Genomic DNA, 27,739 nt, shown 5'->3' with positions numbered 1-27,739 from the left:
TGGCTTTTAATGAAATAAATGTGTGCGAATAAATGCAGGTATCGAAAATATTGCATTGACTGGATTTTCGAAAGTCCGGCATTTATTCGAAGTGAGTATTAACAGAAGATAAAAAATAAAATTTAGCTACAAAAAATTCCAATTACCAATTCTCAGTGAGCTTAAGTAGCGTAAAACTTTTACGATTTAAGGTTTTAAATTTCTTGCAACTTTGCTAAATTTTGATACTAGCTTTCATGTTGCAGACTTGGCACCTCTAGACAGCTATCCCACTTATATGCTTAAGCATATGCGTTTCAGTATATATTATGCTGTTTGCCAAACAATCTGAACTGACTCTGACGTTATGACCTTCCATTACGAGTCTTTTGAAATGCACAAAGTGTGTGCGCGATGCGTGTGGTGAATTATGTCAGTGAATGACTCTCATTTTTCCACAAGTTTTTTCGTTTTCGGTCCGAAACATTACAACAAGAGGCTAGGTGCGCGTGCGTGAATACGTAACGCAATTGCGACAGTGACATGCAATGCACAGCTTATACATATTTGATTTACATATTATTTTTAGTGGCGATAGCTGGAATTGCAATGGAATGGGAAATACAAAATGAATCTGTTCTGAGTGGCGCTAAAAATAATGGCAGCTTGTAGCGCGGCCTCTGTACTACACACACACATACACTCAGTACCACCTCAAGCACACCATTACATGCTCTTGTATGTATGTGTGAACGCATAAAGAAATAAACTTAAAATGTCTACGCATTTTATTTACGATGACAGTTAAAATCGCAACCTACACGGCGTATACGTAACGCCGTCAAGTCGCACGCATAGAATACCGTTTTATTCGCATATTTACGCTTTGGATGTGCAAATCCGTAAGAAAATTGTAAAAATTGAGTGGAGCGAGGCAAACAGCATAAAAAAGGAGCTGGCAAACAAGGGTATTGCTATAATGCGTTATTATAAGTGTAGAATAACGGTATACTTGACATATAGATGATGTTCACGCACTTTTGAACGCCTTTAAATTTCAGCCAAGGCGCTTACACTTTTTATGTGTTTGTGTAGGTAATATATTCCAAGCGTTTAAGCGCAAATGTCATTGGGACGTGATTTGACTTTTTCGCATTCCTCGTTTGCTTTCGTAAACGTATATGAAGGCATTGTTAATTTTATGAAGACTACGGCTGCTTAATTCATAAACGTGTTAGAATTTTATAATTCAAAGGTATATTAAAAATTACTATACAATTTAAGGGACACATCTAGTTTAAAATTACAAAAAAAAATTATGTTTTTTATTTTTGACATATTTTTATCTTAAAAATATCATGTTATAACTTGAAATTAATTTTTCATAAGGCTTCTAAGGTATAATCACTCAGTTCAATTAGCTTTTTCTAGAAATAACTTTTTCGATGCTGCAGTGATCAATCGCATACAAATAATCAGATCACCATCAAATTGTGCATGTTCTTTATGCAATGATCTACTAGTTTTTGATCTGATGAAAAATCGAAATTTGGCAGGTCAAAACAACCAATGTTTTGTGTAAGATTAGACTTTTTTAAAACGCCACATTTTGTCGATTTTTATATAGTGAAAAGGGTTTCCACGAAGTGTGTTACACACCAGAAGGGGACAACAAACTAAATCTTCAATTTTTTAAATATCAATATGAAATTCTACACATGTCATTTTCTCCCCAAATAAGCTGCTTATTTGTTAGTAACGTCGATATCGGACTACTATGGCATATAGCATCTATACAAACTGAATGATCGGATTAAAATGCTTGTTTGAAAAGCTTTTCAGTTGACTAGATATCACAATGGAATTTGGCATGGGTTATTGTCAAAGGATATGAGTCAATATCCGAAGAAATTATTCAGATCGTATCCCTATAGCCTATAGCTACCAAAGAAATTCAAAATACCCCGAAATAGGCCGTTTTTATTTGTTTCCCAATATTTATGATATTTATTTTCCCATAAAAACCTCAAATTCGATTCGTGCTGCGAAGTCAACTTCATCTGCAGAGCAATATATATTAGATTATCTAACAATTTTGTGTACTTCCAAAGTCTTGTTTACTCAAACGGTTATTTTAGCGATCTTTACTATCGTGATAAAGATTTTATATGTTTATCTCTTTTCACAATAATCTTTTCAACACTTTTAAAGCTTCAGGAGAAACGAAACCGGCTCATAAATCCCTCAACACCATATATCACACTATGCGCCATTAAATCGCTCTCGGTGGCATCATTTAAAATAAATAGAGCTTTTTATGTCATCAGCTTCACCGATAACACCGCTCCACCAGCGGCAACAAAATTTTGCATGCACTAAAAAAATCATTTTAATTTGATTCGCACAGCATTTATTGCTTAATACCGTTGAGTGACAATCGACACGAGCGTTTAACTAAAGAGCGCCAAGTGGAATACGCAAAATACATACACATACACATATAGATAGATATACATGCATAGGTGTATGGGAGCGACTGCACCTGCGAAAAAATGCGAAAGCGCACAACGCCACAAAAACAACGCATAATAAAAAGCATAAAAATCGCAACCATTGGCTGTAACACATGCATAAAAAGGACATAACAGGAATTAAATAAAATCAACGGAAAATGACATTACATGAAACGTATAAAAGCAGATGCAGCGAAAGCGGAGAATGCAATGAGAATAAAAATTCCATTGACATAAAGTTCGACCTTTCAACCGGCGTGCAGGTGCAGTATGTGTAGGTGTGTGCGTCTGCGTGAATTTCCATTAAAAAGTATGCAGTTAACGGCAACTAGCGTGTGTAGGTGTTGGTAACATCCACCAACGACAGTGTGTGTGCGTGTGTGAGAGCGGTAACGACAACGCGCGATAACTATATGGCAAATAAAATTATATGTTACTCATACGACATGGTGTCTCTCATATGCACGTAGAATGGCTGAAAAAATTGTTAGTTATTGGCATGCAAGCTGCTGTGTACTAAATTCACATTAATTTACGACATCGAAAGTGTTGCGCATATGTGATTTGCTCTAAAAATAATAATTCGTTGGTATGCGTGAGTGTGCATGATATTTATTTGCTTGAGCTTCAAGATGCTGCTGTTGAATATTGTGTTTTACTGAAGCATTTTAATAGTACGTATGTGTTAAAATGTTGTCTAGCGCCTCAATACATGCAAAATAAGCAGCAATTGCAACAAAAATAAACAACAACAGCAATTACTACTACTTCAAAAACAACAAAGTTTATCAAATTCAACTTTTTAAATATTTTTTAATATATTGCATTCAGCTCTCGTAGTTCATATTTACCGTTTCATACTCTGGCGCCGTTGTAAACTGCGTTTGAGGTGAGATTTAGCAGAGAATATTGTTAATATAAAATTTTTTCTATGTTATTAACTCATTTTAAAACTCATAGTGTTTCATTACAAATTATGCTAAGTGTTGTATGTTGTATAATGTGACTCGAGGCCAATATGTTGTGAAAAATGAAGGTTTTCGTAGTTTTGAGTTAAATTTCGTGTTTTGAATTTATTTCTGATTTGTTTAAAATGTGCTTGGCTTTGTTTTTGTTTCTGTTGTTGTTTACTTTTTGTTTTGTTGCATACTATAATTGTGTACAAATGTATTTAGCAGTATTTCCATTGAAATTATAAATGAATTTTACAAACCTCTACATTTACTAATTAAATTTGTAACCAAATAAAATCCAAATTCTCATTATATCCGAGACAGACATGTAGTAACAATACCATATATGGTACAAATACCATATGTGTGTCACCAAATACTAGCAAAATACCATATGAGCAATGCAGCATTGTGCTGGTAACAATACTATGATTATTCCTTGTGGTATTTGTATAAACAAAGCTAAAAAGCAGGTAACAAACTTTGCTAAAAGGTTTTACACAAAAGCTCTTTGAAATATTCTGTCAAAATGACTTAAAAAATTAATTAATGAAATGAAAAACAAAACATTTTTCACAACTTTTCTTCCGGAAAAGCAGGAAATGCCTCATTTTATGTGAGGATTTTAGAGAAACTTTAACCAAATCGCTTTTTTTGCGATGAAAATAGATTAACTTTAGAGTATTTTAAATAATTGAACTTATTTTATCCATTACACACAACAACATATTTATTGTTTACAATTTTTTTGAAATATTTAATGCCAATGACACAAAGCTAGTATTTGAGTTTACTACATTGCCATGTGTGTCACCAACGTAGTAAACAGAATACCATGATACCTTTACTATGGTATTGTTACTACATGTCTGTCACGGGTATTAGGAAAATTTCATCGGAAAACTGAAAGGTTGCAGCAGGCTAAAAGCTTTTAGTATTATTTTTTAATTTTCCTACAGATTTTTTCGGTAAAATTTGAAAATAGAAAGAGAAAATTAAAACTGAAAAATTGGTTTAGGAATTGGAGTTTAAAAAATCTTCTCTATAAGAAAAATTTCGATTTTTTGAAAGGGACTGAAAGAAGTGGTTCTATTTCCTTATATATACTGGTAATAACATAGTATGCATCTATCCATAGTTGGTATGCAAGAGTATATATCATCTTTGAATTACTAAATATAAAATAAGCAAGCTCAACTCTCAATTTTAGTCAAAAAGCAAGCCACAAAACGGTTGATCCTGTGTTAATAAAAAAAAGTGATTTGAGTGAGCGGCGAGAGAAATCCAACAGTATTCATGCTCGTAAAATTTTAATGTGTGTTCACAAGAAATGAAAGGATAGACATAAAAGCAGAAATAGACACCAGAAAAAACACGCACGAAAAAGAACTCGACCAGTGCAAGCTAGTGAAAAGAGTAAGCTCAATACGTTTGATGGCTTGATTGGGTTAAGAAGTGAGGCTACGGTAAAGGATAATGGATTTGTTAGACACAAGCGGCAAGTGTTTGCACAGCAGTGTTGGTAAAACAATGACGATAGGTATGTAAGTGGCTTGATTGGATTTATAAGCAACATACACGTGCACATATTTGAGCATACCGCCGGGTGCGTGTGTTTGTTTTGTCTCCAGCCAAACATTAGAGGTGAATAAATTTTGCATTCAATTAAATTACCTGAACTCAAATTGAGCGCAAACAAGTTTCAATTTGGTTTCAACACCATTTTTACCCACTTAACAATGTTTTTAGATGGGGAGAACTTCAACTCTCCACTGAGATAAGCTCAAATGCGTTTGCATGTATGTGCGTATGGAAAAAAGCTAGCAGTTGTCTGTTGCGAAATTTTTGCCTTCGCTCCTATGAGATTTAGCGTTTACCCCCAACTGTGACCTAGATTGGGTAGATTTCCCTGCCATATAATATATCTACTTATGGTACATACATATGTAAAGTCTATATCTATGTACATATGTATATATTTATGACCGTACCTAGTACTCTAGTGTATAAGCTTTTCGTTTTACTTCTAACACGATGTTGGTTTTTTCGAATAAGTTTCGTCGCCAGCATCTTTCTTGTGAGACGCTCGGATAATTTTGACCCCTTGAGTGTCTGGGTGTACGCTCCGAAATGCAAGTATAGTAATTGTTTAAAAAAAATACTTAGTAAATTTGTATTCATTTATTTTCACTGACATTTCTATGAATTTAATTCAAATTAAAAACAAAAAACTAGAAAAAATTTGACAGTTCGCTAATAATAACACACTTGTTGTTATTGCTTAATTCTCCAGTAAGAAGGCTGACAATATTTTATTTGAATTTATTTATTTAATAATTCAGATACTGCTAAAGCTTTTCTCGAAATGGTCTTGAGGTCAGCGGTGAATAGGTGCAAAGGTATTCAGCAGAGAATCGCGATAGCTATTTTTTAAGTATTGAAAGTAACATGTCATAAACTTTTTTGAATTCCAAAAATAAAAAAAACAACATCAACACAATTTTTTTTTTTCAATATACTGCTTATAGATAAAATTTACTTTTTTTAAACAGCAAGATGAATATTTTCACTTGCTTTAGTACCCGATATCGTATATAACCAATGTAAGCCATTAGCGCTATGAGATTTGACGAGCGGAAATGTTTAAGTGGCAATTTTAATGGATTTTTTCATTTCACCTCATTCTGAAAACCAGTCGCTTGTGCACTTTACTCGCCCAGTGGGCTTGGCTTGTAGCTGAATTCACTTTATGTCGCCATGCTATGCACATATACACACACACAACTGCACACATAATATGCATTCGTGCACAGCGCCGCTGTTGACAATATTCAATTCGATTTTTTCCCAAAGGTTTTCCTTTTTTCGCTCAGATTTTTTTATTGTTGCCACATTACGTTTTATGCTACGTCCATTCAATTCTCTCATTTGCGGTTTAACCTTTTGACCTATTAAAATAAATTAGTATGGATTTGATTATGCCTGTGTGTGGACAAGGCGCAGCTTAAGCATGTGTGTGTATGTGTGCTTGTATGCATGGGATTTGGAAAATTTAATTAGCACACAGTCAAAGTTTACTGCCTTTGTCATACTTAAGGGTAATTTAGTAGCATGACCCTTGACATGCTAATAGGTAAATGTATGTTTTTCCGACAGAGCAGCAATTTTCCATCTTAAAATAGGTGTAATAGAAAAATGTTTGCGCTGTGATGAAGCTATGCAAGTTATTGCTTTAGAAATATCACTGACTTCATTTAAACACATTTGCTTGTGGTTGATGCTGCGTTAAAAAGTTTTTGGGACAAGATTGAAATCATCGTAAATATCAATAATTCAGGATAATCAGAAAGGTTTGCTTTAAATACGTAGATATTTTAAATTTATTCAGATATTTAGCAATTACCCAATTAATCTTAATGTCTCGTAATTGCTCTCTCGTCTGTTTTGAGCAGCAGTGGGGATTATGAAAACCTTCGGATTAAATATTTACCAAACTGACTTTTATATGATATGTATGCGTTATGAACAGTTCTACCTATTTAGCCGATACAGTGTATATCTTTTTGACAGTGCGTATACGTAACGCCGTCGGATTCAACAAAGTTAAAGCTCTCATCCATTTAAGCCACCATTTGTGTCTAGACTTAGCGCTTTGCAAATTTAATTATAGCACTGGCTAGTATTTCCTCTAAATATCATTATTTTGTTTTTCCACTAATGATCTGAATTTAAGTCACTAACCAATATTTCAGTCTTCGAAAAATAAAAAATTCTAAATTTTCATTCCCGAAATTTTTTACCAATTTAATTTTCATGGTTATACAAGTACTAAGCTCCAAAAGTTAGATTGACAAACCAAGATGCATTCATTTTTCCTAAAAAATATGTTTCAGAAAAAACTGCTATTTAAAATTTACCAACAAAAACATCAAAATGAGAAACAAAGCGAAAATGATTAGAAATAAAATAATAAAGCTCTTCAAAATATCTTTTCAAAACAACAATAGCAAAAGTTTAAACATATATTTACAAACTAAACTAAAATGTGAAAGAGAGAAGAGAAATTTTCTAATCGACTTAGCGAATTTTAACCGGAACTTCTAGTTTCGCCTGCAAACTTATTTTCATTTAAAAGCAAAAAATATAAAATAAAATAAAGAAGAAAAGGAAAAAAAATTTCGCACAGGCTCGCAAGAGGAAGAAAGGAAACGCGTAAGGGAACAAATGAAGTAAGTTGCATGCAATGGAAAGGCAGATAACTCTTTGCAGCAGAATCAAATTTCAGCGCAGGGAATGCAAACAATGAGAATGCAAAAAAAATAAAAAATTAAATAAATTATATAAAATTAAATTTCAAAAGCAAAAAAATATAAAAAATTGACAGTGAAAGTAATCATGGCTCAATACTTCGGTGTAATGCATTAGTTTCCATGTGGCGATGTAGTGGCAAGCATGGTGGAGTAGTTGGAGGATATGGTACTTACATATGTGTAAGTGAGGTTATGTACAGTTGCGTGGTGTGTCGGAGTTTTATATTTAAGTCACAGTATAATTATCATTTAATTCATATTTAAAACCAAATAATAAACACTTTGCATTAAAAAATTTATGAGAGTATCGTGTGTCGTGTAGCACAAACTCTGCTCATGCTTTGAGTACTTTGCCTGTGTCAAAGTGTGATTTACAAATAAGATTTTATGTTAACAACAAAACTATTAACACTTCAAACTTAAATATGTGGTTATATACTAATACTGTACTCATTATAAAAGTGTTATGCTGAGAGCTTATTTCATTTCACTATCTACTTACCGTTGGCGTATTTAATAGCGGCGGCAGATTATTGAGCAGATTCGATGATTGTATATCGACGCGCACTGGCGGTGCTACTGTAGTCGGTGGGGCGGGTGTGGCAATGGGCACCAAAGTGCCAAGCTGCAAGAGACACAGAAAGAGAGAGAGAGAGAGAGAAGGAGTGTTAAGATATGATTTCGCAAAAATAAATATAAATAAATTGATTTATAAAATATGTAAATGCGCTTCACAGCTAAATTTGTGTAAGCGCTTGAGCGCCACACGTCGCGTGACTAATGCTGAATAATGTTTATTCGCTTGCTTGGTTACACAAATGCGCACATGTTCATAGATATTCTGTGTGTTCGGAGGCAGGCACGCGTTTCAAAATATGCAATCATAAATTTGTGATTAAATTGTGCATAGATTTTAATAATTCAGTACTAAAATGAAGGCACAACATAGCGCACAAGTACATATGGGAGTCAGAGTACGTGTGTGTGAGAGAGAGAGATAAATATTTGCCAAATAAATGCGTTGCGAGTATATAAACATAAACAGAAACAAAAACAGTCGCTTTTGCCAAACAAACTCATGTGTGATAACATATATACATATATATAGTATCTATACATATATAGCATACAGTCGTACATAATCGCGTTACGCAGAAATTTGAAAAACAATTCAAGATCCACACAATGTACCCAGTAGAAGAAATCCTATTTGCAATGCGTATTACCAGAACCATTAATTCAAGTTTTTTTTTTTATAAAATATAACATGTTTAATAAATTTTATTTTTTCATTAACGAAAATTACAAAACCTTTTTACTTTTTCTCTATATTTCTACTATGAGCAAAAAATAGTAAGACTTTGTTCTAATTTTAAAATTATTTATTTGTTCCACAAAATTAATTTCCCTAGGCCGCAACAAGTTTTTTCCCATCCTGAAAACAGTTGTTAAAGTCAATTTCCGAAATTGCCTGCATTCAGATTTAATATCCCCCTCCGCCAACATGATCTTAATTTTGGACCTGCTTTGATGTGTTTTTTCGGCTTGGCTCATCTTTGCCTCGATATTCGGCCAATTGATCGTCTAATTCCAAGTCACAGGCATGGATACAAGACTCTTCTCCAGTAACAATTTCATGGTTTTGGTAGTCGGAAGGCAATGTTTTATATATGTTAATGCGACGCTGTTTTTTTCGAAAAAAATTCAGTTTTTTGGAACCAATCGTGCTTTCACTTTTCTTAGACCTAAGTGATATTTTAAACTGGTTTTAGCTAGTCTTTGCGATATTCCAACGATGTCATTAAGATCTCTGACTGTTAATCATCGATTTTCAAGCACCAATTCCTTTACTTTATTGACGTGCTAATCTTCAGTTGATGCGCGTTTCCTACACTCTTTGCCTCTTTGTATAATTTGTACCAGTTAATAACACTTACTCGCACCAAACAATTATCAGCGAAGACCTTTTCCAACATTCTGAACATTTCGGCACCAGAAACTTGATTCCGCACACAATATTTAATGAAACTTTTTTGTTGAATAATTTCACTCATCGTAAAAAGCGTCGAATGCACTTTACGTACCTCAGCAAGACAAGCGTATACTAAACATCAATAATTATTTTATGTGACATATGTTGCTGACCGTCATACGGATCAAGGAAAAAAAATTTCGACATATAAGTTTTCGCGCAAATTTCAATTAAAAATCTTACTGATTTTTGGCTTACAATCTGTGCCAAATTTCGTCGAGAAATTTTGTGAAATAGAAAAGTTTTCTATACAAGGTCCTGACGAGTGAAAAATCGATATCTGAATAACTGAGGTATTAGTTCGCCTGTACACACACCGACACGTCTAAATTGACACAGCTCGTTATACTGATTATTTATATACATACTTTGTAGGGTCTCCTACCTTTCTTTTTGGGTGTTACAAACTTCGTGGAAAACTTCATATACCCTGTTTAAAATATTAAGGGGCTATACCAGTGTGACGCATGAAAAATTAGGCGATTGTCGTGAATTTTTTTAAGAGAAAGTACGCGATTGAATATTTCGAACTTCTTTGAACGTAATAAGGTATATTTTAAGCTATGTATATTTAAATTTTTTTTTACAACAATGTGAAAAATAACGGAGTTATGGGCTGTCTTCAGAGGTGCCAAAAAAAAAAGTGCCCCAACTACTTTAAGTTTATTAAACTTAGAGATATTTCCTATACAATGACTTACGATCTTTTAAAAATATCAAAAATTAACAAAATGGCGTAATTTTGAAAAAAATCGTTTTTTTAGGTAAAAAGTTGTCGTTTTTTAATGCCAAATTTTCAACCAAGAGATCGTCAGTCATTCTATAGTAAATGTATTCAGAAATACTCAATTTTAATTTGAAGTCGATCGGTTAATTTCTCGTTGAGTTATGATGCCAGCAATTTTGAAAAATGTCGTTTCGAGAAAAACGCGTTTTAAGTTTCACTTAGATATTTTTGCACCTCCGAGCGGTCGCTCTTTGGAACGCTGCCATTCAAACACTATTAAAGATACGACCTTCCCGATTTCACAGGATATTTATGGAAATATAAGCTATTGAAAAAGCAAATAAAAAACTTTTTTTTTTAAAGTGTCACACTGGTATAGCCCCTTAAATGGATTTTTACAAAACTTAGAGTTCTCAAACTTTTGATAAGCTGGCTGAGAGCTCTATAATAGGAGACTGTTATTTGCTTCCACGGCTAAGAGTATTGGTGGTCTGAAATTGAATTATACAAAATCTGTAATGCTGATTTCACACTAGTTGTGACCTTTTAAGTACACTGTCTATCTCTGTCTATGTCTCTTCCGAAAGCTTTATAAATTTAAAGTAATATCGTATTAATATTGGAAAGACAGCTAAAAATAAATTTTTTTTGTTATTTTACGATTACGTTTGAATTGTGATATTAGAAGCATTTTCTTGTTAATTTTGAGCTGTTAAAACCGAAAATGATAGTAACAGCTTCCTAATTGCCATTCACCAAAATGACAAACATAGCTGCACTTGATTGAAAACTTTTGAGCTGATATTCGTAATGAGGACCACTGAAATACACCGCACACCTCTTAGTGCATCAGTCGCGAATTTTTCTTTCGGATTTGATGAGCAGTGTAACTTAAAAAAATAATAATTATAATGCAGCTTCTGCGTTTGTGGCTTAGGATATTCTTCTTCTTCTTAATTTGGCGTAGACACCGCTTACGCGATTATAGCCGAGTTAACAACAGCGCGCCAGTCGTTTCTTCTTTTCGCTACGTGGCGCCAATTGGCAAGCAAGACAAGCGTATACTAAACATCAATAATTATTTTATGTGACATATGTTGCTGACCGTCATACGGATCAAGGAAAAAAAATTTCGACAAATAAGTTTTCGCGCAAATTTCAATTAAAAATCTTACTGATTTTTGGCTTATAATCTGTGCCAAATTTCGTCGAGAAATTTTGTGAAATAGAAAAGTTTTCTATACAAGGTCCTGACGAGTGAAAAATCGATATCTGAATAACTGAGGGATTAGTTCGCCTGTACACACACAGACACGTCTAAATTGACACAGCTCGTCATACTGATTATTTATATACATACTTTGTAGGGTCTCCTACCTTTCTTTTTGGGTGTTACAAACTTCGTGGAAAAACTTCATATACCCTGTTTGGTAATATTAAGGGGCTATACCATTGTACGTGATGCATGAAAAATTAGGCGATTTGTCGTGAATTTTTTTAAGAGAAAGTGACGCGATTGAATATTTCGAACTTCTTTGAACGTAATAAGGTATATTTTAAGCTATGTATATTTAAATTTTTTTTTACAACAATGTGAAAAATAACGGAGTTATGTGCTATCTTCGGAGGTGTGGAAAAAAGTACCCCAACTGCTGACATGATTCCGGTCGAATGAATAGCAGAAACAAAAAAATTCAAAAAGTTTATTAAAATTAAAGATATTTCCTATACAATGATCTACAATCTTTGAAAAATATCAAAAATTAACAAAATAGCGCAATTTTGAAAAAAAAAATCGTTTTTTTAGGTAAAAAATTGTCGTTTTTTAATGTCAAATTGACAATATTCAACCAATCAGAAAGATCGTAGGTCATTGTATAGTTTTAATTTGAAGTCAATTGGTTACGATTTCTCGTTGAGTTATGATGCCAGCAATTTTGAAAAATGTCGTTTCAAGAAAACGCGTTTAAAGTTTAACAGTTGCTCTTTAGAACGCTGCCATTCAACAAATTATTCAAAATACGACCTTACTGATTTCACAGAATATATTTGGAAATACAAACTATCGAAACAGCAAACAAAAAATATTTTTTTTGAAAGTGGTCACACTGGTATAGCCCCTTAAATGGATTTTTACAAAACTTAGAGTTCTAAAACTTTTGATAAGCTGGCTGAAAGCTCTATAATAGGAGACTGTTATTTGCTTCCACGGCTAAGAGTATTGGTGGTCTGAAATTGAATTATACAAAATCTGTAATGCTGATTTCACACTAGTTGTGACCTTTTAAGTACACTGTCTATCTCTGTCTATGTCTCTTCCGAAAGCTTTATAAATTTAAAGTAATATCGTATTAATATTGGAAAGACAGCTAAAAATAAATTTTTTTTGTTATTTTACGATTACGTTTGAATTGTGATATTAGAAGCATTTTCTTGTTAATTTTGAGCTGTTAAAACCGAAAATGATAGTAACAGCTTCCTAATTGCCATTCACCAAAATGACAAACATAGCTGCACTTGATTGACAACTTTTGAGCTGATATTCGTAATGAGGACCACTGAAATACACCGCACACCTCTTAGTGCATCAGTCGCGAATTTTTCTTTCGCATTTGTTGAGCAGTGTAACTTAAAAATAATAATAATAATGCAGCTTCTGCGTTTGTGGCTTAGGATATAAATTTTATTATGAGCAAAGCGCTTATTTTAGCTGCAACAGATAAAGGCAAATACATTATCTTTTAGATGTTATTTTTGTGCGGTTACTGTGACGCTGCCATGCTAAAGTAATAAACGGAACCTAAGCATGAATGTGTGCTTTTTGGTTGTGAGTTGGTTAAAATGCAATTCAGCCAATTTGAATTAAATGTGAATTGTTGAGTTAGTATTTAACTAAATAAAAATAAATATATTATAGAATATATACATATGTATGACTACAAACACAATCGCTGGACAGCAGCAGCGGTTAGGACCAACACGCGCAGTTTGAGACCAACACACATATGAGACACTGTGTTGGCAGCGACACAGCTCTGGCATTATGTTTGTTCATGAGTTCTACTGCTTTTGGTTCCCGCTTGTAATTGTTCAAATGATTAATCGTTGTTGTTATACGTTTAGCGGCGTCAGCATAAATACGTACATGTGTGTGTGTGAACTGAGGTATGCAATAATTTTGCCGTTTAAGTTGAGCCTTTTGCTTGCGCGAATCACTTTTGATAGCGAAGTAAATGTTTATTTATATTCATGCTTCACGCTTATATATTTGTATGTGCTCAAAAAGCGTTTATGTATTTCAGTTAGAAATTTATTTTTACAACATATGTAGCTGAGTTTTAGATATGATGGAGTGTCACGTGGCAAATGATAAAGTACTTGAATGTACAGACATATTTATTCAAAAAAAAGGCAGCTTTAGTTAAGGAATGCTTATTTAAATTTTTTTGGATTTTGCAATAAAGGATGTGAAAACAAAAACAATTAAAAGGTTTTTCTGTTCAAAACTAAATGCTACAGGACTAACCGCTTTCTGTTTTCAAATAACTTCAGGTTTGAGGAAAAGAAAAAATTATTAAAAAATTTTTATTATTGTTAATACATTATTATTGAAAAGAGTTCTGAAGTAATTTCAAAGAATTATGTCCAATTGCGACAATATTTAAAGAATATAAGGTAGGACATATTTCCATCGAGAGTTTCGAAAAATTTTCGTAGTAAGTTTACAATATTTATTATATTATATTTACAATTTAAAAAAAATAAAAATATTTTTTGGATATACGCCATTAATTCTCCTCTTATAGTATATATAGATACATATGCAGACACACGAGTATTCTCGCACATTCATCGTCTTGACAGCTTAATCGTTATCAAGCATGCAGAAAACTCTGTCAAACTTCAGGTGGTACTGTGAGATTGAGAATAACTGTAAACACAACACATGCACATAATATCTCACAAAAGCTTGTCTATTTTTAGAAGAATATGTGTGCGGCGTCCCGCAGATAACAAATGATGTTCGGCATCACCTGTGCTCATCTCCTGTCGCACGCTGAATGACAAGCATTTATTTAAATAATTTTCAGTTAATGAAGAAAATGTGCGACCCGATACCTGGGCATAAAGTGTGTTATGTGTTCAGAAAAAACCTGTGCATATATAGTAACATATAGCGTATAGTTGAAAAAGGTCTTAACATCATGCCAGCAACATTTTACTATCTTTTGTTTTGAGACGAACTTCCGCGCTCGGAATCCATTTCCTTCGTGCACGTCCTAAAAACTGTGGCGGTTGTTGTAAGAATGTATGCAGCAACTTTATGATTAATTAAAATTTAATGGTTGTCTTCAAGCGAGCAATATTATCCAAGTGTTTGGTGTGTTTGCGTTCCTATGCTTACAACCTTTTAAGGGTCTTTAGTAGTTGCTAGCGTTGAACTTGTGGCACATAATTACTTTCTAACCCCTATTTTTCGTATATATTTACCAACATCAATAGTGTAATTTACTAATGTAGCGCTGAATCGTTCAACTCCAAGTTTTTCTTTATACTACATGGGAACTTCGTTATTTGCTTTGCCGTTATTAATTAGTTTTTGATGATATTTTGGGCATTGGTCCTTGTAAAAGAAATAAAATTTAATAGTACAACTTTTTGTGGCAATTTTGAAATATAAAATATCTGCTTAAATGATGGTATTCTGGTATCACACAAAAGTATAATTACTATAAATATCTGAGGATTAAAAATGTTATTTTCGCTTTTGAATTACTACAAGTCCTTTGAAGTTCCAGAAGCGCATGTCCACATAGGGCTTAGTTGTAGTTGGGTTGAGACTTGCACAAATGTGCTGTTAGCAAACTAGCGCCTAAAGGTATGTTAAAACATTTTTCATTACGATTCAGTTTTTGAGATATCGGTCTGAAATTTCGAACACGCCCTTTTATACTCAAGAAGCTGCTCATTTGTGGAAACCGCTATCAGATGACTATAGGCTGTAGCTGCCGTACACGCTGGTCGATCAATCTGCAGTCCGAGTAACGAATACTTTTTAATTTTACAAGGTATCTTCGAGAAATTTTGAAGAGAATACTTTCCAAAGCGTCGCTATAATTTCCGAAAAAATGCTCAGGTCGGACTGCTATATCAAATAGAAAGGCACTTGAAATCATGGTTTGGAACACTTTTACAATTACAAATTTCTATTAGTTTCTTTCAAAGCACCTTTTCCACGCTTTCTTTACGAGCTCGCCTTAACATTTTCCTTTTATGTAGCACGCAGCTATAAACCTACGCGCGCATTACGTCGTTACGATATTGTTTTTCACTTTACAACGATTTCAATTTAAAACTTGAGTACATGCCATTTACGCTGCCACCAAGGCAAGGCAGTAAGCAGTCATGTGCCTGATTGATTCCACTCATTCCCATCTTCGTCATGTACTTCTCTCGGCGCTTTCACATTGTTTTTGCCTACAATGTTGCTGCTGTTGCTGCTGCTTCGGCCACTCTGCTTGGCTTAGTACTTATACGCTTTCTTCTTCGGCGCTTGTCTAACTTCACAATTTGACCCAATTACGTGAAGTATGCAGCATAAATATACTTGGAATCGCACGTTTGCCGCTCTGCGTTTGCTTGTTCGGGTAACAAAGTCGGCAACATCATCACTACCAGCCATTAGCCGGATGACATGTTGCGTATACGCCATCGTGCTGCTCTGCAAAAGCTTATATAAGTGCACACACATACACCTGCACTATGACTTCTTTAAGTTGGATAACATGCACTTTTTAAAGTGGGCAACTTAAATTATAATACTTCAATTTGGTGTATCATCAATTGCGTATTAGACGCTGAAACGTGGGGCGGCACAATCACGTCTTGATTGCCTGGCAGGCAGAGAAACTAATAAAAGTTATATAAGTAACAAGCATAAATGGCTTTTGTTGGTATTTTTTATTGCCATTGGCTACTCGCAGTTTATGTTAAGTTAATAAATTTTAATTTAATTAATGTAAAGTCTAGCTGGTGGATAACATCTCAAACTCAATATTGTTTCATGTATTTTTTGAGTATATTTCAGCTTGTTTTGGAACTAAAATGATTGCTGTTAGTGCTGGAAAGATTAATAATAATTTTATACTCTAGCAGCATGTTGTCACAGAGTATAATAGTTTTGTTTACTTCACGGTTTTACGTTAAACTAATCGAGTTAGATATAGCTTTATAAAAGTATAAATGATCGGAATGATGAAACGAGTTGAAATCCGCTTGACTGTCTGTCTGTTCGTAACTTGAGTAAAAATTTATATATCTGAATGACTCTGAATGACACACCTGTTCCATGGCATCTGTGGGCTAAAAATTTGGAAAAAGTGGGCGAGGTCGCGGCCTCTAATATTTTTATTGAACATTTCACCTATACCGTTCAAGGTACAATAAGTTCGCTCACCGCAAATTCCTTTAGCACCCCTATCGATACTGTAAAAGTCGATCATATCGGAAGATAATCCGGTCCACCCCCCATAAAACGGTACAATTAAAAACTACTGAAAGTGCGAAAAATCAATGAAATTACTCGACCGTCCGAGTTTAAGCAAATTTGGTACGTTGCGTTCTTCTCATATTCCTATATCACAGTGCGAAAATAGGTGAAATCGATCTGCAACCGCGCCTACTTCCCCTATAACACAATTTTAAGTTAAACATTATAAATGATTTTTTTCACTTTTCAGTGTATAAGTCAAGAAGAAATTAATGTAACGGCATAAAATGATAAAATAGCAATGTATTTAAGGTGTACCACCATCTAACAAAACGTGTTTAAGTCCCTAGGTACCGAGTATATTAACCTCAGTACTTAAGTTGACCTTTGACATAAAATATCAGGTCAATGTAAGAGATATACATGTAACTGAAATGAAAAGATCCCTTCCTGATAATATTGTGTCTGTGTGTCAAGAATGGGTTGAATCGGGTAAATACTTCCCTTAACGCTCATATTATATAAAGGTTTTCGAACTTCCGAGTGAACTTATCAGCCTTTTGCAATAAATGTTAATGGCTTTAGGCAGGCCATGGTAGGAGCACTTTTGATTTTGATAGAAATACATTACATTGCTTCACAACACGACTTATATGGTTAGAGTCCATGTCCTTCTGGTGAATAAAATTATATTGCTAGCCCATTTGCTGCACTGCGGGCTCTAAACTTGGGCTTGATAGACTACTGCATCTACAGCAACCCTAAGCTGAAACAATTTCTCCACCGAAATTTTAGGTGCTTTGGATGCACTTATTTGGATCCTCTAATGACTCTTTCTCCAAGCTTTTTCTATGCCTTTCCTATCTTGAAATTTAAATTTGCTTCTTTCTACGAAAACTTGGTGGCATTTGATAATAGTTTTTGGCAAATTTCAATCGCGCTTTCTAGTTCTTTTTGCTGATGAAAGAGTTTTCGATCTTGTAGTGGCTGAATCAACCACCTTTTAGGATTCTCCCCCGAATTGCTATAACCATCGGGTCTTTTCTCATTTCTTTATAAATCTTGATGAGAGTATTTATACAAATTATTTATATACAGATACACTAGGTACAAATAAAAAAGTCTTCATTCAGCAAGCGAAAAAAATGATAACTGTAAATATCATTACTGAATAATTGAAGACATTTTGTCGGCTACTGTATGTACTTATATTTGAAATTTTGAGTAGTCCCTGGGTCATTACCAGTATTCAGAATCATATTTTTTGGAATTTTGAATTTGAAATATAAATTTAAGCAGAAAAATCTTCCTCACTGCCAGATAAGTTTTTTCGGAGATCATACATTAATATGAAGATTTTGCAAAATGAATTGACGATTATAAAAATATATTTAATTCTGTAAATGCATATTATTTTTATATTTCTGCGAATTTAAAAATTTCTGCGACAAAGCTTGATTATCTCAATTAGATGATTAAACGTTGTGATTTGAAATTTGGAATTTTTTTAATAAAAATAAAAAAGTTTCTGAGAATAATAATTTTGTTGCGGGAATTTTTAAAGTTTGAAAAGCCAACTTTCTGAATATATGTATCTATAATGATTATTTCTGAGAAACGTAAATTAATTGGTGAAATTTTAGTTTGAATGAAAAAATCAAAATTCCTATGTTAAATGAATTGGAGGTTACAGCGCCTGGTTTGAGAGAGGGTTTCTCTTTTGTCAATCACTAACATTTGAGGGGGTAAGAGTTGAAAAAAAATTCAAAATTTTTTTTGAAGCACCCTAATGTACATAGATAATATAAAAGCGTTGGTCAACACACTCTTAGAGCTAAATATCAAGAGAAAAACAACTTAATGCGAATGGGTTTTACGGTAAATGCAGTCATCAGCATCATCCTCATCATCATCAACAAATTGAGGTCACTGCTCTTTTGACTTTTTTGTGCTGCTTTCTTTTTTAAGCAAACAGTATGCGAAAGTACTTAATTGCGGTGGTAAGATCCATGTGACCGTGTGACATGCAAATTTATGCACACATATGAGCAAATTGATTTGTGTGTGTGTATGTGAGTGTTTAAAGAGAAACTGGTGAAACTGCATGCACTCAACTGGGCAACAACTCAATTTGGGTCAGCTGCATGCATCTGCGTAATGTGCATATGTGCATGCTGTGTATGTGTGCGCATATGCTTGCATGTATGCAAAGCTTCAAGCTCGTCCATCATCTCTTTAGCACTTTAAAATTCATTTTTTGTCAGTTTATTACTTTTTTTTGCTTTTTTCAAGTCAACAAGTTGCCGTCCTACATTGTTGAGCCCTTTTTTCTGCTGTTTTTAATGCGATTTGTGTCTCACGGTTGCATGGAGTTGAGGTTGCAGCAGCGAAAGAAGTTTCTAATGAAAAAAATTTGCGTAGAGTAGGAATTCTTTTGCTGAAAAAGATGTAGTAATGTATTTTTTGAAGAAAAATTGCTTAATTATGATAAACGGTGTAGCTTTGGTGTTTTATGCCCAGGAATCAGTTCCACTCTTTTCAACATAAACTACAATTAATTACGTATGCTTAGAAAACATTGCCCACATTGAGCCGTCTCCCTATATCTTCTTCTTATTCTTTAAATCTTCTATAAATTACTTGGATTTAGCCTTTCGTTTTCTTCAAATCTCTTAAAAAATTTTGTGTTCAATTACCTCCTTGCTGCCAAAGCATCTAACCGGGCTTTCCCAGAATAACTTTAGCCTAAGTTTTGAAGTCATAAGTACACAAAACAAAATTTGGCAATGGAAATCATAAAAACAACGTCAGAATTTTGGTGAAACCTTAAACCATCCAATGAAACCTGAGCTTTTGGCAAGGTGAGCGGTTTCATCACACAACCTGCTCAGTCACACGCTCACTCACCCACTTAGTAGCCGCTCACACACACGCGCAGGCACTAATCGCGGCGCTGTGCAGCAAGAAGTGGTGCTGTGGTGCGTGGAAACTTTGTGGCTATGCTACTAAGTAAACAGCATTTGGAAGCATGAAGGACTCGCAGAACTTTGTGCAAATATTTACAAAACGTGTAGCATAATTTTCGGCAGCAAAACAGTTGAAGTGCCGTGGTAAATAGCCAAAAAGAGCTTTATTGAGTTGCTAAAGCAGCTAGCTTGATGTCTACATATCTATTGTGGATACACACCCAAATATATAAGGAACGAGTCTATGTACTGCCAGTGCTAGTATGGTGTGTGGAGTTTGGTGTAGCTGTAAATAAACCGTTAAATTCTGTGTCATTGTTTGTATGTGTGTGCTATAGTTTTCGGTTGCTTTGAAATGATGACAAAAGTTTTAATTACTATTCAAAATTAAACAGCAAAGCAAAGTGCAAAATTAAAGAAAACCATAAAAAATGTACAGTTGATGTCATACAAAACGAGTTGTTGGCAAAAAAAAATAATAATAACAAGTCAAACCCGTTAACTCGTGCGGTGCATCTAATTAGGCTACTTAGCCTAGAAAAAGTTGAAGCGTCAGTTAAACTGTCACTGCCTCTGCCATGCGGCGCTCGCTACTCGCTGCTGGTTGCCGGTTGTCACTGTGTAAATTTGCGTTGTCAATTTTTGTTTTTACTTGGTTTTTGAGTGAAAATTCTGTGCATATTTGCTTGTTTGTTGTTGGTTTCGGTTGTGCCTTTACTTTGTGTTGGCGTGAATTTTTCCGTTGGGTTTTTTGTGTCGGCTTTTTGTTATGCAAATTTTGCCGGATGGCATTTTCCAATTTGGTGTTATTAAAATTATATTTTTAGCGACAGTTTTTGATGGCCCTTGGCAGGACATTAGTTGTTTGTAAACTGCCCTTTACAGTATAAGCACTGCTTATTTTTTATGAATCTAAATAGACATTATCGAAAAATGGACTGACGGTTGAGTGTTTGTGCATTATAATTGCAAGGGTTAATAATAATAATATAATATTTGGATATTAAATATATTTGAGTTGTTTACAGCGGCTTCCTATAAGGTGAGTCAGTATTAATATATTTTATAATACAACCAGACAAGTGTGGGTATCCTTATACGTGCGGAATCAGCGGAGTCATGACTATCAAGTGAGTTTTTTAACCTTCGAGATCTGAAACCGCTCAACTCTAGAAACAAAAAATTAATCAGCTAAGATTTGAAATTACGTTAGAATAAACTTCCAGGATTTTGGTTATTAAGTGAAAGCAATATATTCCTTTTAATGTTGAAAACAAAAAGAGTCAGATAAATCAAATTTGGAGAAATGAGAGCTCAGATTGTGACATATGTAGCGGGAAGGCGTGTTTAGTTAAAAATTTGGTGTAAAAGATTTTAACAACATATATCCGAACTGCCACGATAAGCGAATCAATATATTAAATTCATCCTCAGAGAAGAGGGACATACTGTAAACTGTTTCTTTCAGGACTTTCATTGAAAAATTTTGTGTCAAGCATTTCCTTATGATTAGTGGGTATAATTGCAGGTAGATGTTAAAACTTTAAACGTTTTTCGAATATTGCACCATTTACTTAATAACCCACGCCAAATTTCAGGAAGATATCTCGTCAAACCTAAAATCTTTCCTAACAAGCACTTTATTCCGATCATTCTCTTTGTATGACAGCTATGTGCCATACAAGTAGTATTCCGATTCGGAAAATATGTTCGAAAGTAATAGAGATGCCTCTGACAGAAATGTATGCCAAATTTCGTGAAGATATCTCATCAAATAAAAAAGTTTTACACATAAGAACTTGATTTTGATCGGAGAAGAACGGATGTGCCAAAAGTCAGTTCGATATCTCAAAAAATGAAGGACTAGTTTGTATATACACAGACAGACATGATTTAACTGACTCAGCTCGTAACGCTTATAACTTACGTATATTTTATGTATGTTATGGGACCTTCGACGTTTTTTTCTGATCTTGGCAAACTTAATATACCCTGTTCAGTGTATAAAAGAGGTACATATATTAGAGTATATTCTGGGATTTTGAAGTGAGTACACTTTAACTTTCCACTTTCGATACAAATCTTTTCATAGTTGCTATGCTTTCTTTTTAAGTGGATGTTGAAGCTTTCTCAGAAACTCACTTGACATTTGAGAAAATTATTCACAGACTCTCCGCAGTCCGTCTCGACAATGCTCTTGAATAGGTAAATGGCGTGGCCTAAGTAACGAATGTGTTTTGCATAGCAAATGCCACGGAAATGAAAGTTTGCTTGTTTTTCTAGTTGCTTGTTTATTTCTTTGTTTATTTGCCCACCCACACACGCACACACGTACTTGCTCGGCACAGTTGTAGCTACAATTGAGTGGAGCAGCAAAGCATTTAACTAACAACCTAAGGCCGAAAATGTTTTTCAATAATTTCCTGTGCGCTCCGTGTCTCAGAAAAGCATTTATATTATATTTGTGTATTCTACGCACATTATTGTTGTGGGACAGGGGAAGCAACAAAACTAGGAGCAATTTCCATTTTTACAAGTTGTCATCCAATTTATTTGAGTAGCCAAGAAATTCTGGTTGCTACACATTTGCATAATCACACACAAATACACACACACATAGACTGGCTGTTTGCTATTTTTCTTTAAATATTCTTTTAGTTGTTGTAGTGCTTTGTGTTGGTAAGGAGTGGGCGGCTCGTGTACTAGGTGTGGCCATGTGAATGTATTTTCTTGCTTTAAATTTTGCTAAAATGACATTTGTGGCTTTGCTAGTTTACCGCATGTCCATGGGTTAAGCACGTGCTGGCTCTTAGATATCACATGTCTACACAGCCATATACGTGTGTGTGTGTGAGTGCACTGTTATTTGCTTTTAGGCCAGTTTTTGCGCCTGCACATTAGGTAGCCATTAAGATTAACCGCAAAATTGTCATAAAAAGGTACTCATAACTTTTTGAGACTTTCATTATGTAGCTACCTATGAATCTCTGTTTGCTGTTGTTGTTGCTGGCAAAAAGGGTCAGGCACGTAATACAGCGCCTTAAGGTGCTGGCAGTCTTGTCTCAGAAGTCTATTTTTGCATTAATAAAATTGGTATTAGGGAATTTACGCTCCGTTTGTGTGCGTTTGAGAGAGGAAACGTTTGTTTGTGAAAGGAATTGAGTGTTTTACAGAGACTTTCGTAACTCATTAAAACTTTATAGCTTTTCTATAATCGAATAAGTGCACAGTGAATGGATTTGCTTGCTATTATTGCTACCAAATAATAATCATAATGCTTATAATATAAAATATAAGTTAGAAACCTTTGGATTAACTCAGTGGTTCGTTTCGCTCAGAACTCAAGCACATTTTTCCCTAAAAATCCCTCTGAGGAAAAAATTGGGGGCAAATAGAATATTCCTAAAAGGATAATAGAAGGCCATTCCAACCGGGGCTTTTAACAAATATATGACAAATCTAAAATACGGATTGAGCGTAGGTATGCTGAAACTGGCTTAGGCTATTTCTAAAGATTTCTATTAAAATACTAAAGTACTTTGCTTATAGATACTGGAAAAGAAGAATACATTTTAAATACGTTATAATTATTTGTAAAATCCATCGAATTTTAATTGACTAAAAATTTCTCATCTGACTCGACTTCAAAAGACATCACAGACACACAATCAATTAAATTATTTATGCCATGCTTCTGTGCTTAATGTATCAAAAAGAGAAGATCAAAGAATTAATTGAACTAATATTACTTAGCACGAATTATGTAGTAAGAAATATAGATAGAAAAGAAAGTGCCAAATTCTTGGTGGATTTCCAACAAAAAAATATGCAAAGAACAGTGAAATGGTTTTCACTTATCCTTGATACACGAAGCACACGAGTTCGTATTTGGCAAGAAAGAATGGAAATCCTTTGATAAAATTAAAGAGAAGCAATTGCCTCCGAAGATCTGACAAATATGAAGTAAATGAAGTGGAAAATTGCTGCGTTAAAAATAACTTCCGTCGTAGCTTCCTTGATATGCGCGTAAGATTGCTTACACCCATACACCGCCATCAGCACATAGACACAAGCGCTGAAAAAACCGAGCAAGCCACAAGAAAAACAAGGACACGCGCGAGCGTACACGCTTACCACGGCAGACAATTTGAACTTTCTGGCACAGCTTAAGGGAGATCAAGCAAACAGGTCTCGGTTTAGGGGCCTCTTGGCAGAGCAACAGTAGAAAAAACATATGAATGTTCTTAGAACTGTAGGTAGGGAGGCTGAAAAGTGTATGAAATGTGGGAGCAAGTAGCTTATTGAAAGCTATTACACACGTGTACCTATACAAAAGCACATTGAATAAATGCGTAGTAAACTCGTACGGCGGCAACGCCAAGTGCAAAGGGTGCGCAGCCTGAGACAAATGTGTTTGCTTTTGGGGGCACAGCTGTTGTTGTTGCCGTTGTACCACAACTGAAGTGAAACGCTGACGACTCAACGATTGGATAAATCAACAAACCGGAAATCGAATGTGGAATCGCAAGCGAAGCGAAACAGTATAGTGAAGCGCACTCGGAGCAGAAAGCGAATGAAAGAAAGAATGGCAGGCGGAAAACATGTAGCATCGAAATAGAAGGACAGCAATAGGAATAAATGAAAGCGCATTGTGATTCTTATGCACAGATACTTGCGGGTTGTTGTCACTCACATAACTTGACGGGAGCAGAGACGGCGGCTGTAGCAGCTCAAGCCGTTAGTCAGTTAGCCAAGCTGTCTGCAAGGCACTGAGCCAGTATGTCACTCAGCCGTTCAGTAAGTCAGCATAAAGCAGCCAAATAATAATGGAAAAGTATGAATGTGTTATTTGTTTTGCTGTTGTTGATGCTTCTACCAATTTTGTGGCACATGTTACCCACACGTAGTGATAGCCGGATGAAAGGGATGAGGTTGCTAGCGAACAATGAAATGAAGTGTAGTCAGAATTGCGGAATCACTTTGATACTTGACCAAATAAATACTGTGGATTTTGAGTTTGGAGAAGACTGTTTGAAGAAATCAAGGTCCAATTATTAAAGAGCCTACTGCCAAACCAGAATAGGGAATATCTAAAGAACACGTTCTCAAAAATAAATCTCTTTTATCTCACTATACTATACTAACTTTATTTTATTTGAATTTATATATTTAACCATTTCTACATTAAAGCTGTTGTTTCTTGATCTTATTGACTTGAAAAATTACGCACAGCAATTTAACCACCATTTTGGTATAGTTTCTTTCGAAGGTCTGATTTGTTTGCTGTAAATAGTTTAAGTTTAAGTTTAAGTTTAAGTTTAAGTTTAAGTTTAAGTTTAAGTTTAAGTTTAAGTTTAAGTTTAAGTTTAAGTTTAAGTTTAAGTTTAAGCTTAAGTTTAAGTTTAAGTCTAAGTTTAAGTTTAAATTTAATTACCATAATGGATTTAAAATATTTTTTCGCACAGGGTATAACCGGATTGCACTCAAATCTATTCGCTTTTGCTAAGCTCTATTGCTTAGCTATACAACTGCAAGGTTTCGCCATTTTATTGCAGTTGATTGATTATTTAGTTGTAGTTGTAGTTTATTGTAGCACAAGTTGCGAATCCTTAGTAGCAAACTCACTCTCAGCTACCTCTCTAGTGCTCTGCATTCAAGTGCCATGCAATAGATTTGAGTGTATGAGTACAATATGTATGGACATTTGTGTGTATACAAAGTGTTGCTGGCATTATAACTGTTTGTGAACTTATTGAAAACGTGCGGAGCAGCGCTGACACACAGAAAAAATAGTAAAAAGTGTGAAACTGGTATGAATTGGTATTTACCGGGTGCAAGGACGCTCACAAACAACACTGACACTTAAGTAACAAATGTCAACTTTACTATGCAATAAGCAATAGTCAAGCTAAGCCGAAACGAGCAAATACGAGTCAAAAGGCCGTTTACTGAGATTTGCCAGAGATTGCGCGTCAAGGATAAAGGCGAGATGATTGAAAATATAAACTTTTTCGACACAGCCACACACATTCACACTCACACTCATGCATGCGAGCTGTGAAGGACGCAACGTATTTGGGATTAAGGCTATTGCTGCAGATTTTTCCTATTTTCACTCTCGAGTAGAGGAAATTGAATGTAAAGATACTAAAATGGGAAATTTGTTGCCGCTTTAAGTCATGCACTTTATTCGTTTACCTTTTTTTGTTGCTGCCATTTCGTTTTTCATTTCTTTGCACATTCAAATTTGTTTGTTGCCGAAAATGTTGCACACCAACAAACTACAATGTTTGTCAATTTATATTTCCTCCAAACATGGAGTGAAGCGCAAAAGGTCCTTTTCTTTTTATTTCGTGTTTGTGTTGTTGCTGCACAGTGCGTTCTAAGCTGTTTAAGCTCGGCGCTGCGCCTCTTCGAGTTGCCTGCGCGGCGCTGGTGCTCACTTCGTCAAGTGTGCAGTCGATAAGCAAATAAAAATCTTTAAGCAATCACAGCAACCGTTATGCCGGCGTCAATCTTTGGCTTGTTGTTATCATTGCTGTTGTTGCCGCTATAGCTGCCGCTGGCTGTGGCATCGCATGGCTGTTCATTTTATCGATACAACAAGTCAACAAGCGTGTGCTACTAGCAATTTCGCTCGATTGGCGCGCTGCATGAAGACTCTCGAATGACTTCGTGTGTGTGTGTGCGGCTGTGTGTTCATAAGTGGTTATCGAGTGGGTGTAGCGAGCCTAAAACATGTTCAAGTGTGTGTGTGCTGTGCCTTTTTTCGAATTTCCATTTTACAGAGTTTTACAGTCATTTCAATGCCTTCTTTATTTGTACACATTTTACCCGGCGTTTTTTGTTGTTCGTTGTTTGTTGCTTTTGATTTGGTTTGTTATTACGGTATTGCTGCCTGTGCTTGTCGTTCTTGTCATGTCAAAATCATCTGAATTGTCAATAAAGTAATGTTGCCGCTGGGAGCAATTTTTATTTAATATGTTTTCTTTAAATTGTCGTGATTTCCTCTACACTTCGTTGGCTTCGAGTGTGTGTGTTTGGGTATGTGAGTGATGTGTACTAGGGTGTTAGCTGGTGTTTTGTATTACTGTTTTCTTTTCTTTGCATAATTTATTTTTATTGCGTATCTCCGGTTCAGTTTCAGTTAATAAAATATGGGATTTCTGGTAGGAATTACACATATGTAAATTTAATTAAATTGCAGTAATTTGATTAAATTGTGATTAATTAATTAATACTTAAAACACACTAAAATCTAAATCTAAAAAAAATTAGAGTTTGCTAGACATACTTCGCTCTGATGCATATTTTGACTTTGAGTAATTTAACTTTTATTAAAACTGTCTGAAAAGTATACTTTTGGTGGTAATTAGTGAATGAAAAATATGAATACTAAAGATAGAAAGTGGTGAATAATGATTTCTTTAACTCCTTAAATAGACAATTTCAGGCTTAAATACGAGTCCTTAAACTCGATTTAAAATTGCGTGTTGAAACATATAATTTTATGATCAAAGCGTTGCACATTTGAGATGACTTCAACTGGCTGTTAATTTCTTCTATAGTATGCCCTTATCTCACCAGAAAAAAAGCAATAACATAAAAAATTATATACAAAGAGTTTTTCACACAATGTTTGAGTAGTTTTAATTTGCATTTGCATGCACCACTTCATTAATGAGTGACAGTGCAAAAAAATAAAATAATAATAATCGAAGCAGATGTTTCCTACAAAACTGTGATTGAGCACAAAAAAAGCAACATAT

At 34.6% G+C, this 27,739-nt stretch overlaps 1 protein-coding gene across 3 annotated transcripts in view; it reads right to left on the bottom strand.

Annotated features, from left to right (window-relative positions):
* The window catches only part of LOC120777208 (collagen alpha-2(IX) chain), a 379,148-nt gene that overhangs the window by 32,824 nt on the left and 318,585 nt on the right, over positions 1–27,739 (bottom strand). For all 3 annotated transcript variants that reach the window (XM_040108383.1, XM_040108384.1, XM_040108385.1), the window contains 2 exons: positions 8,258–8,380; positions 3,344–3,370 (listed from right to left, as the gene is read on the bottom strand). In XM_040108383.1, coding sequence (XP_039964317.1) covers positions 3,344–3,370; positions 8,258–8,380 — 150 coding nt within the window. The remainder of the gene's footprint in view (positions 1–3,343; positions 3,371–8,257; positions 8,381–27,739) is intronic.

Source organism: Bactrocera tryoni, chromosome 5, assembly GCF_016617805.1.
Source record: "Bactrocera tryoni isolate S06 chromosome 5, CSIRO_BtryS06_freeze2, whole genome shotgun sequence".
Lineage (NCBI taxonomy): Eukaryota > Metazoa > Arthropoda > Insecta > Diptera > Tephritidae > Bactrocera > Bactrocera tryoni.
This window is presented reverse-complemented; position numbering and strand designations above follow the sequence as displayed.